A 12966-nucleotide genomic window follows, 5' to 3' on the forward strand; every position below is an offset into this window, starting at 1 on the left:
AATGCTGTGGCTTCTGGAGAGCGCACGGCCGCCTGGCCCGGCGGGCTAAAGACTGTGGTAGGGCAGGAAATGTCAGGTTGCCCCGGCCCTGTGCCTGGTGTCATGGGCTAGGTGTCCGACCAGCTAGCTGTTGAGTGGGCGCCCGGGGCGACTCAGAGCTGGGACCGCGATGGCACCTGCCGCGTCAAGGCTGCGGGCGGAATCCGAGCTTGGGTCGCTTCCGAAGCGAGCGCTCGTCCAATACTTGCTGTTCCTAAAACTCTACCCCGTGCTCACCAAAGCAGTCAGCAGGTGGGTGCAACAGCGGTGCTCTACCTGGGTCGGGAACCCTGGATCGCATATCAGATATCCTGGATATCCCATCAGACATTTACACTGCGATTCATAACAATAGCAAAATTAGAGTTTAGAAGTAGCAATGAAAATAATGTTATGGTTGGGGGTCAACACAACATTAGAAACTGTATTAAAGGGTCACAGCATTAAGAAGGCTGTGAACCATTGCTGTGGAGGAATGTGGGTGCCAAAGGCAGATTCCTGCTTTAAGGTGAGCCCAGTTCTGCTTAGGCAGTAAATATTGTTTGTGTATTGGGTCTCAAGCATTAGCCCTTGCAATCTGAATGCTGTGGAGAACAGGGACACATTTCAACTCTGATCATCACTGTTGCTGGTGAGCTCTGCCTTTTGATCTACATCGTTCTATTTCTTAATGACATATCCCTGTTTCTGTGACTTTTTATTAGCGAATTTTGTAGGCTTGCTCTCTATTAGCCTTATGTAAGTATAAACAGAGTGCTTCCCGTGTGCTGGGCATATCGCTGTGGTCAAATTAGGGGCATAGCCTTTTCTCTCAGGGAGCTGAGAAGAACTACATAAACAAACAAGAAAACAAACAAACAAAAAAGGCAGGTAAATATGTAATCCAGAGCAGTTAGGGAAATTTCTCCCTGTGTTGTTGACTTTGATCAAAACCACAGAGAAGAGAAGCAATAGTCCACAGGGCACAGTAAGTACAAAAGTTCTGAGGGAGGAATGCAGGGCATGTTGGAGGGGTGAAGAGGACTCTGTGGGTGGAGAAAAGAGAGAGTAGATGGGAAGAGGTGACCAAAGGTCAGGCCAAGGTCGTCCTTACAATACATATTAAAATGTTGGGATTTTATAGTTTTTAGAAGACAGTTTATAGACCTGTCGTGGTTAATGCTTAGTTGTCAACTTGATAGAATTTAGAATTGCCAGGGAGATGGACCTTTAAGCATGCCTGTAGGGGACTATCTTGATTACCTTAATTCAGCTGGGAAGATCTGCCCATTTGGGTGGAACCGTTCCTGGTTGGGATCTTTGACTGTAAGTGGAGAAGGAGCTAGCTGAGCAACATACACTTCTCTTTGCTTCTTGACTGTGGCTGTGCTGTGACCAGATGCTTCAACTTCCTGTTGCCTTGACTGCCCTGCAGTGATGGTCTGTAACCTTTCGCTGTGAGCTGAGATAAACCCTTGTTCTCTTCAGTTGCATAAAAAGACACTAAGACAAGACCCAACCTTCTTAAGAAGCAACTGGCCCTGTCTTCTTTCTGGGAATTTTACTTCAGGAGTGTAAATTTACACACAAATACTATAGAAGTGTGTTACAGCTCTTTTATAACCTGTCTAGCAAGTTTTCTGACTGTTTTTTTGAAGCCTCCCCCAACCCCCCCCCAACAAAACAAAACAAAAATAAAGAAAAATCCTGGTGACTTCTGCTCCATTTCAAATGTTTTTTTTTTAAACTACAGTATAATATCACATACAAGTATCAGCATGAATATAGATCACAGACCACAGTCAACTTCTGAGTCTCCTCATGAAGATTCCTGCTATTGCCTTTGGCACCCGGGCCTTCACTGGAGCAGCTAAGGGGATGTCGGAAGGCATGCAGTCCAGCAGTTTGAACTCTCATCGTACTCCCTGGTGGTTTTGGCTTTAGGTCATAGTGTCTCTGTCTTCAAGAGCTTTGCCTAAGCAAGCTGCTTTAATAAGGACTCACCCCTCGATCTCCATAGCAAGATCTTACAGCAGCCCTGCTATTGCCATGCAGGCAAGGCGTGCCCTTGTGTCTGCTGCTCATTTTCTGATTGCCTCTTCTTCCACAGTGGCATTTTGTCAGCCCTTGGAAACCTTCTGGCCCAGACGATTGAGAAGAAGCAGAAAAAAGACTCTCGAAGTCTAGATGTCAGTGGGCTTCTCAGATATTTAGTGTATGGGTAAGTGCCACAGAGAGCTGCCTCCCCTCTGCAGACCAGGTTCAGCACAGCTGGCTGCTAGCATTAAGACTTTGGAATACTTTGGTTTGAAAACCTAATTCTGAGGCTGGAGAGATGGCTGGCTCAGCTGTTAAGAACACTGACAGCTTTTATAGAGAACCCCAGGTTTGATTCTCAGCTCCCATATATCAGTTCACAACTATCTGTAACTCCATTTCCAGGAGATCTGAAGATCTCTCTGACCTCATAAAGCTCCGGATACATGCATGGTGTACAGACATACCTGCAAGCAAAACATCCATGCACAAAGAACACAAAATAAATAAAAAAAAAATGAAAAAACAAAAACAAATTCTTTAAGAAGCATCAGAGAGGGCTGGAGAGATGGCTCAGAGGTAAAGAACATTGGCTGTTCTTCCAAAGGTCCTGAGTTCAACTCCCAGCAACCACAGGGCAGCTCACAAACATCTACAGTGACATCTGGTGCCCTCCTCTGGTGTTCAGGCAGAATGCCATATAAATAGTAAATAAATAAATCTTAAAATTAAAAAAAAAAAAAGAAGAAGAAGTATCAGCGAGCCAGGTGTAGTGGCACATGTCTTTAATCCCAGCACTCAGGAGGAAGAGGCAGATGGATCTCTGTTTGAGGCCAGCCTGGTCTACATAGTGAGTTCCAGGACAGCCAGGGCTACATAGTGAGACCCGGTCTCAAGCCAAAACAAAAGACTTCCTCGTGTGTGTGTGTGTGTGTGTGTGTGTGTGTGTAAATGAAAGAGAAAAACTGAGACTGCCTTCTATAGCCTTGAACTCTGACCTGATTGCCTCTGCCTCCTGAGTGCTGGGATTATAGGTATGTACCACACATCTGTTTTTGTTTGGTTGTTTTTGTTTTTAGCGTGCTAGGAATCAAACCTAGGGTTTTTTGCATGCTTGGAAAGTACTCTACCAACTTAGATTCAGTCCTAACTTCACAAAAGCTTCCAAGAATAATAATTTGGGTCGTTCAATATAATGTTTATAAAGCCATGTCCCCCTTACTTTAACAAGTAACAAGATCAACTAAGGTACCCTAACCCCTCTCAAATGGTTTTGGCCTCCCAAAGACTTCGGTTTGCCCTGTTGCACAGTGGCACAGGAAAAATCCAATTGAAAACCCTGCTTACAGACTTTTGGTTGTTGGAACTGAAAGACCCTGCTTCCTGACCCTCCCTGTATTACTGTGCTTTATGAAACTCAGTTCTGCTGGACTTGGTTCACCTGGGAGTGATCCAAGTCTGGACTAGAGATCGGCAGTTTAGAGAAGTCAGAGGGTAGTCCCAGGTTTTCTCTGGCCAGTTTTCCCCAAGAGCCTAATGAAAATCTCTCGGAGCTGAGGTATGCCTGTTTGTTTATCAGAGCCTGGTAAGGCACGAGGGCACAGATGTGGAATAGCTTAGCGGCGGGCGTGAAACACAGAGGAGTTCAGATAGTTCAGATAAACACAGTTTAGCCAGGGCCATCATTATGGCTGTCCCAGGTGACCGAGTAAAAGAACTGGCAGAGGTGACTTAAGTGTTTTCAGACAAAATGACTGCCTGAAAAAAATTTTTTCTAGATCTATACAAATTTGTGTGGTAAGCTGGGTGGTGGCGGCACATACCTTTAATCCTGGCAGAGGTAGAGGAAGTTGATCTGGCCAGCCTGGTCTACAGAGCAAATTCCAGGACAGCCAAGGCTACATAGAGAAACCCTATCTCGCAAAACAAAAACAAATTTGTGTGGTCAGTAAGTACTTCTGGGGAAGAGAAGAGGGTGTAGGACCTGAAGTGAGTGTTGGTGTGAGGTGTAGGAAGAACCACAGTGCAACTCACAGCCCTGTGGTACTCCAGGTTCTTCGTCACAGGTCCATTGAGTCACTACCTTTACCTCTGCATGGAATCCTGGGTCCCTCCTGAGGTCCCCTGGGCCAGAGTCAAGAGGCTTCTGCTGGACCGCCTGCTCTTTGCCCCAGCCTTTCTGCTGCTGTTCTTCCTCATCATGAACTTTCTGGAGGTGGGTGTTTGTCCTGGAGCTTGCTGGGTCTCTAGTTAAAAGTGCATTGGCTGCCTTGCTTCCTAGGGTGGGCCTCAAGGTCTAAACTTTTACTGCTCTCAACTTTCATTCTCTCCCTTCCTCTCCCTCCCTCCCTCCCTCCCTCCCTCCCTCCCTCCCTCCCTCCCTCCCTTCCTCCCTCCCTCCTTCCTTCCTTCCTTCTTTCCTTCCTTCCTTTCTTTCGAATCTCATACATGCATCTAATGTGTCTGCCCCTATCCCCACATTACTTTTCTTTCCCAAATTCATGTTTTCTTTTTTTAAACCTGAGTTCACTTAGTGCTGCTGTCTGTATGTGCAAGGGTATAGGCCTCTCAGGGCTGCATCTCTGAAAAAACTGACTTTGCTTCCCAGAAGTTGTTAATTTTCTGTATTTCTTCTAGGGGAGAGCTGTATGAACCTGTCCCCTATCTAAACAGGGATTTTTCTGGCTTGATCTTGTTTGGGACTTATAGTCAAAGTTGCTTTGAATTCATATGTACAGTAATGCTGTCACGTCCAGTAAATAGTGTTTCCATGGTTCTGTGTGTATATGTATCTGCAAACGTGTACTGCAGAATGTGTGTAGAGATCAGAGTTGCCCATAGGAGTTGGTTTTTTCCTTCTACTATGTGGTCTCAGGGATTGAACTCAGGTCATCAGGTTTAACAGCAACTACCATTACCTGCTGAAACATCTTGCAAGCTCTTAATTGTCCATTTTCATGGTTTGCATTTTTCCTTGTGAAACTAGGAAACAGACCACAGGAGTGTTAAAAGTGCCTGTTTGTCCCCAGTAGAGGTCATAAGCCTCATAATCCATGTGGCAGTTGTTGATTATATTGTGGAACTGTCCTTCAGTCTTATCACCAGTTCTGTTGTTGAAGAGGCATATACTACTCTATCATAGAGTTGGTTTTTAAGTAGTTTGATAACTTTTAGTATAGTTTTTTCACTGTGTGTTTTATATACCAAAATGATTCTAAGCCAAGCTTGGTGGCTTATGCCTGTAACTGTCATACTCGAGAGGCTGAGAAAGGAGGATTGCTACAAGTTCAAGGTAGTCCTGGACTGTAAGGTGAGATCCTGTCTCCAGAACCTAAATCAATAAAAATATAAAACGTGAACTAACATTATTCTGAGAAGGGATGACTATAGGCTTTGCCAACGAGATCTGTGCTGGGATACAAAGTGAATAAACTGAAATTAATAAAAATAAATCAATAAATAGGAGTTGGAGAGATAGCTCAGAGGTTAAGAGCACCGATTGCTCTTTCAAAGGTCCTGAGTTCAATTCCCAGAAACCACATGGTGGCTCACAACCATCTATAGTGAGATCTGGTGTCCTCTTCTGGCATGAAAGTGTACATGCAGGCAGAACAATGTATACGTATTAAATCTTTTAAAAATAAATAAATTAATTAAGTATAGAAAAGATCTGTGCTACAAAAACCTTAAGGTTGTGTCATGTTGCAAAACCCTTCACAAGGAGTTTGTTAGTACCAGGTGAAAAGTATTTTAATTTGTATACCATTATTTATAAGTCAGACACTATATGTCAAATGCTGTGTATCCCATGAACTTTGCTTCTTTTATATCAATGTTTTTCTTTTTCTTTTTTTTTTTTTTGTGGAAAGGGTATTTTTTGAGACAGGATTTCATGTAGCCCAGACTGGCCTTGAACTTGGTATGTAGCCAAGGATGACCTTAAACTCCCAATCTACCTCCCAAGTGCTGAGATTACAGATGTGTACCATCGTGCCATTTTTTTTCTTATACTGACTTGTGTATTTGGATATATTAAGAATAATAGTCCTTTTACATAAATAAAAGTAGCAAATAAGTTTACTATTTTTTTAGGTGTTTCAAACTTTCACATAAAGTTCCATAAATATCCATATAAAGGTAGCATGTAAACTTGTATAAATAAAACTTGAATGTCACACACACACACGCCTGTGTATGTCTGTGTATGTTTCCACAGAAGTTTTAAAACTTTATATTCAGCTCTGATACTCTTTTCCCTTTGCATTTTCTGATAGAAAGATAATATAAACATAAGCTTTCTAGTGATTGTGTGGTACATCTTTTTTCTTTTTCAGTCTTTGAGTTTTTGTTCGTATTTTATGTGTATTGGTGTTTTGCCTGCATGTATGTCTGTGTAGCACAGGCTTGCTTGGTGCCCATGAAAGCCAGAAGAAGGCATTGGATCCTCTGGAACTGGAATTATAGACACCTGTGAGCCTCCATACGGGTCCTGGGAATCAAACTGGGGTTCTCTGAGAGAGGGCCAGTGCTATTTATTTATTTATTTATTTATTATTTATTACAATATATTCACTTTGTATCCCAGTTGTAGCCTCCTCCTTGGTCCCCTTCTAAGCCCGCCTTCCCTCCTTCTTTTCCTCCCATGCCCCTCCCACAGTCCACTGATAGGAGAGGTCCTCCTCCCCTTCCATCTGACCCTAGCCTATCAGATCTCATCAGGACTGACTGCATTGTCTTCCTCTGTGGCCTGGTAAGGCTGTTTCCCCCTTAGGGGGAGGTGGTCAAAGAGCTAGTCACTGAATTCATGTCAGAGACAGCCCCTGGGCCCTTTATTAGGGAACCCACTTGGAGACTGAGTTGCCATGGGCTACATCTGTGCAGGGGTTCTAGGTTATCTCCATGAATGGTCCTTGGTTGGAGTATCACTCTCAGAAAAGACTCCTGGGCCCAGATTTTTTGGCTCTGTTGGTCTCTTTGTGGAATTTCTGTCCCCTCCAGTTCTTTCTATCTCTGCCTTCTTTCATAAGATTCCCTGCACTCTGCTCAAAATTTGGTTATGAGTCTCAGTATCTGCTTTGATACCTGCTAGGTAGACTTTCTGTGGTAGGCTCCTGTCCTGTCCCCTGTTTTCTCCCACTTCTGATGTCTATCCCATTTGTCTTTCTGAATGAGGATTGAGCTTCTTACCCAGGGTCCTCCTTCTTGCTTAGCTTCTTTAGGTGTACAGATTTTGGTATGTTTATCTTATAAGTCTAATATCCACTTATAAGTGAGTATATACCATATGTGTCTTTCTGCCTCTGGGATACCTCACTCAGGATGATCTTTTCTAGTTCCCACCACTTTCCTGCAAATTTCATGATTTCCTTGTTTTTAATTGCTGAGTAGTATTCCATTGTGTAAATGTACCACAATTTCTGTATCCATTCCTCAACTGAGGGACATCTGGGTTGTTTCCAGATTCTGGCAATTACAAATAAAGCTGCCAAGAACATGGCTGAGAGCCAGTGCTCTTAACCGCTGGGCCATCTCTTCAGGGACCTGGACCAGAAGGTTGTTCTTCAGAAACAGGGTCCCAAGGGGGAGAAATGGGGATGCGAAATATAGGAACATTGGGACCAGGAAGTCCTTCATGAACTGATGGTTCATGCACGTAAGTTTATTAAGAAGTACAGCATCTTGTATACGGGTTTCAGGGGTGTGGGGTGGGATGGGACAGTGTCACAACCAGAGCACATAGCAGCTTTGATACTGAAAACCACAGCCCTTCAGGAGTTGGTTTCCTCAGATCTAGAGCCACAGCTACCCCCAAGGCCCTGGCCCCAAGCCATCACTGGTTCTGTTGAGCTTATTCCTGGTTCCTTCTCCATATTTCAGGGCCTTAGGGAAAGCCAGGTGGCCTGGCTGTCAGTACTCTAGCCCCTGTTTGATACATCTTGTTAAGATTCTAAGAAAAATAATTTATACTTTCCTCTTCTGTCTTTTGAGTTTTATTTTTGTTTACAGGTGAAAGTAGACTTCTGTCTCCACTTTCCACTTATTTCACATATTGTCTCCTACTTACTGAAATTAGTGTTTCAAAATAACTATCATGTTCTTATTACCATACATACAAGCAATTATTTAGACCCAATTATTTAGTTCTTTTTCTGGATTTTCACTTTTATTGGATGTTGTTTTGGTTTTTGTATTACTTTCATTTTTGACTATTGCTTACAGATATTTTGTTGTTGTTGGTTTGGGTTTTTTTGTTTTGTTTTTGTTTTTGTTTTTTGAGACAGGGTTTCTCTGTGTACCCTTAGCTGTCCTGGACTCACTTTGTAGACCAGGCTGGCCTCAAACTCACAGAGATCCACCTGCCTCTGCCTCCCAGAGTGCTGGAACTGCAGGTGTGGGCCACTCTACCCAACTGTTTACAGATTATCTTAATTACCAAAATTTTACAGTATTTTTTTTTTTAAATAACTGTGTTGAGGCAGGTGTTTCTATTCTTTTTCAGTGTGGTCTCTCTTAATACGTTTATTTTTCCAGATAATATATAGTGGGGTTGTCTCTTAAAAATTGTTAAGTTCTGACAGGAAAATTAATCATCTTTGGCAGTTAATGTGGAAACATTGAGAACTGAGCCCTTAGTCTGGCCACACCACAAGTCATCATCAGATTGCTGTAAGGAGCTGATGGAGACGGCCACCACCCAGTGTGAGAGGCAACATGCCGCTGAGGTGTTGTCACTGAAGATTTTCCACCTGGATAGTTGGCTCCTTTTAGCTGCAGGGTAGTAAGTGCAGATGTGTTTTAAAATATACTACTGGTTTTACAATTTGTTTTCAAGGTCAAGGTACCCCATTAAAGTTGCTATGGATGGAGGGACTGCTCACAGCTACCCTTACCTTCCCTGCAGGGGAAAGATGTCAGTGTCTTTGTTGCCAAGATGCGGAGTGGCTTCTGGCCTGCACTGCAAATGAACTGGAGGATGTGGACACCCCTGCAGTTCATTAACATCAACTATGTGCCCCTGCAGGTGAGGCTTGCCTTGTATCCACTGAAAGTCTTTGTTATTATTATTATTTTTTTTTTCTAACAAACTCTCAAGCCATGTTTTCACCTGTCTTTGGGAGGTCTGGTCCATCTCTGATCATTGTCTGTGAGCTTTACATTCATAGCTGCAGAACTCCACGGGGACCCCAAGCAGCTGTTCATCCTAGTGCTTTGTAGTAACTGAAACAATCTGGGTTGCTTGGGCTGAGGAGCTGCAGCTGAGCAGTCAGATACAGGGCAACAAATACAGTGGAACAGGTAAGTAGGGAAGACCCTGGCTCGGAGCAGGGTCTTCAGGGGCTGCCTGGTCAAAGAGAAAGCCTCTGGGAGGTAACTGGGAGAATTGCAGTGCTTGTAGGCACAGAGGTACCGCTGTGGAAACTGCCTGCGGAAGGATGAGTGAACTTGTTGGCTTTGAGCAGTGGAGAGCAAAGGAGAGTGGTCTGTATCTTTTGGTTCAGTGTTCTATAGATGTTATAACTTGTGTACTGCCTCAGGTTGCTAAGTACTAGCTGTCCTTGTGCCAGGCCCATCCCCTATGTTTCCCTAAGACCTTTCTGCAACTGGAAGGGCTCAAAGTCCCAGTAAGTCTATACAGTGGGTGGCAGGATCCTGCTGAACCTTAAGGGAGAAGGGCCATCAAAGATGCAGATTTTTCCTTCTCCAAGGCATGCTTCCTCTGGCTCTAGCTCTGGTTTTTCCCAGGGAACCAGCAGGGTTCTTCCAAGAATTGGTACCTAAGTATTAACTAAATACCTCTGCCTAGTTCCAAACCCAGGAGCTAGGTCTATACACACTGAAGAAAGAAAAGGTGGGAACCTTGACACCCAAGTTGTCAGCCTGGGCCATTCTTCCAAACAGGCTTCTCTTGGGCAGCAACCTTAGTCTATTCCAGGAACTTAACCCTTTTCTGTGCTCTGTTAAGCATCTTTCCTATAGGGAGCTCACAGACTAGGGTCCATTGAAGAAGGAGGAACAGAGTAGGGTCAGCATAGGACTCCCATTGGTTAGAAGAGAGAGCTTGGCCAGTGTCCACACACATACAGCATATGTACTATAAACATACATACCATGTAGACTACAGTCTACACACAGACCACCACATTATATGTATTACTTAACAAGCACACACAGAGACCACCCACATTCATATATACATACATACATCACATAGAATAAAGTAGGAGAAACAAAGTAGGAGAAAACCAACAAACATTTAAGATATAACAAAGGGCTGGTCAACCTTAGCAGAAATAGTAGGAAATTAAAGCGACACCTCCCTCCAAAAAAACCCAACAGGTGGCCATTTTGAAGTAACCTTGTCAGAGACCTCATAAGAGCCATACTGGGATGGATTAGGAGCTAAATCCAGATTGTTTTGATTAAAGAGTGAGTAGGAAGCAGACAAATTACAACTCAAGCCAGGCAAGTCAGTTACCATAATCCATTACTCTGGAGGCAGAGGCAGGAGGACCAGGAATTTCAGGCCAGTTTAAGAAGGGAGGGAGGACAAATCACAAGTCTAGAAACTGTTCCTGGGAAGTCAGAAGATAGGATGAAATGGTCAGGAAGCCAGAGTGATAGAGAGGTCTTGAGGTCAGAGAAATAATGTCATGTTTACAAAACTATGTTATGAAGCTGGGTATGATGGCACACACCTTTAATCCCAGCACTTGGGAGGCAGAGACAGGCAGATCTCTGTGAGTTTTTTGCCAGCCTGGTCTACAAAGTGAGTTCCAGGACAGCCAGGGCTACACAGGAAAGCCATGTCTTAAAAAACCAAAAATCAAAACTATATTATATACATATATGGCTGCTTCTGGGATGTATGGGCATTCATGCCCCCTAGGCTACCTTAGGAGCGGGAGAGAATGAGGTTCCCCTGGATGAGTGCAGAATGGTGCTTCTGTAGGAGTCCTTTCTGTGTGACTGCAGAAAGCTGACATGAATGGTCAAGACTGCTTGACCTCTCCCCTCTGGGTCTGAGCAGGAAAAGGGGGTTAAGTGTTTGGAAAAAAGTAAAGAAAACTTCCGGGTAAAAACAAAACTCTCTTAGTTATAGGCCTGGGACAATTTTTTGTTTGCTTGTTTGTTTGTTTTGTTTTTGTTTTCTTGTTTTCCAAGACTGGGTTTCTCAGTGTATCAAGCCCTGACTGTCCTGGACTTGATTTATAGACCAGGCTGGTCTCAAACTCAAAGAGATCCACCTGCCACTGCCTCCCAAGTGCTGGAATTAAAGGCGTGCCACTGCCTGGCTGGGCCTGGGATGGTTTTGCTCACAGTACTGGAAACTACACTCAAAGAGTGCTAAGGAGACAGGGATGACAGACTTTCAACCCTAAAGCATATAGAGGAAAGATACAGAGAGATTGGTGGGTCAAGGAATGAAGAGGCCAGAAAACTGCTTTCAAGTAGGGATGTGAGGTTAGGCTTAAGGTTTTAATTTTAGATAGTTGCAAAGGAATGCTTGAGGGACAAGGAAGCTGCACAAGTATCATTATGCTCTATTTCATGTTCCAGTGCCAAAGACTCATAATTAACAAGGCAGCCAGATTGTTACTGTCACAGAGTTGTCTGCTTAGCAGACAGCAATTAACTGAAGGTGGGTTAAGTCCAGATGTTTAGATCAGACACTGGGGCGGTGGTGGGCTAGGCTGAGGCCATTCACAGAGCATTGTTAGGAGAGCATGGTTTGTACCCCTACCTCTGCCGGGCCCTAACCTCATTCATTCCACAGTAAAGGCTCAGGACCTTCAGTAGTGGGAAGGTAAGATAGATCAAACAGCTGAAGGGATGAGTTTCATTGGGGGTGACTGATGTGTAAGGGGTGTGGTCAGGATTCCCACTCACCCTGGCCTGATGATTGTTCTTTTGGCAGTTCCGGGTGCTCGTTGCCAACATAGCAGCTCTGTTCTGGTGTGCCTACCTGGCCTCTCTGGGGAAGTGATGTCAGATATACCGTGGATGAGGTCTGGGGGAATCCACCCATCAGCAGGAGAGAAGAATTCATCATTCAGGACATCATCTGACTAAATTATGTAATTCAAAATACCTTAAAATTACAGAGGGAGGAAATGGTTAGTGTCAGAATCTTGTGCTTCAGAGAGACAGCACCAGACTCAGAGGAGATAATCTTAGTTGTCACTGTAAACTAGGTAAAGGTTAATAAACAGTGATTCAGCTGCTTCTGTGATGGTTGTGATTTCTCAAAACAGTTATTGTTGCTTGGAAAGAAATGCATGGCCAGATCTCTTTAAATTCTTTTGTATTGTGCCAAAGTGTATAAAACACCATTTAAATGTACAGTTCTGCAGCATTAAGTACAATCATGGCTCTGTGCAAGCATTACCAGCATCCATTTCTACGTGTTTTTCATTTTAAAGTAGGACTGTTCCTATTAAACACCAGCTCCCCATTCTTCTCATTCTTTCCAGCCCAATAATTACCATCTGTATAATGTCTTAAATGTGAGCCTACATACCTCATAGGATTTGTTGATATTATTCTTTTAGGACTACTTACCCAGCATAATAACTGCATGTTGATTAATCTAGATCATCAGCTTGATGCGATTTAGAATCACCATGGAAATATACCTCTGGGTGTGTCTATGAGGATGTTTCCAAGAAGGTTTTACTGGGGCTGGAGAGCCAGTGGTTGAGAGCACTGGCTGCTCTTTCAGAGGACCCAGGTTCAATTGCCAGCACCCACATGGCAACTAACGAGTGTCTGTAACTCCTGTTCCAGGGGATCTGACACCCTCATACAGACATACATGCAGGCAAAACACCAACGTACATAAAAAAAGGAAGAAAAAAAAGAAAAATTTAACTCCCTTCCCCCTCATCAGTTCTAGAGATCAGCCATGATAAC

The 12966-nt window shown here is 43.7% G+C and overlaps 1 protein-coding gene across 1 annotated transcript; it reads left to right on the forward strand.

Annotated features, from left to right (window-relative positions):
* The first annotated feature begins 14 nt into the window (after positions 1–14).
* Pxmp2 (peroxisomal membrane protein 2) lies at positions 15–12281 on the forward strand. Its single transcript, XM_021644940.2, has 5 exons — positions 15–291; positions 2129–2239; positions 4108–4270; positions 8957–9076; positions 11972–12281. Exons 1-5 carry the CDS (start codon positions 170–172, stop codon positions 12038–12040), a joined length of 585 nt encoding a protein of 194 aa, XP_021500615.1. The 5' UTR covers positions 15–169; the 3' UTR covers positions 12041–12281.
* The last annotated feature ends 685 nt before the right edge of the window (positions 12282–12966 follow it).

The sequence above is a fragment of the Meriones unguiculatus genome, chromosome 4 (assembly GCF_030254825.1).
Source record: "Meriones unguiculatus strain TT.TT164.6M chromosome 4, Bangor_MerUng_6.1, whole genome shotgun sequence".
Taxonomy (NCBI): Eukaryota; Metazoa; Chordata; class Mammalia; order Rodentia; family Muridae; genus Meriones; species Meriones unguiculatus.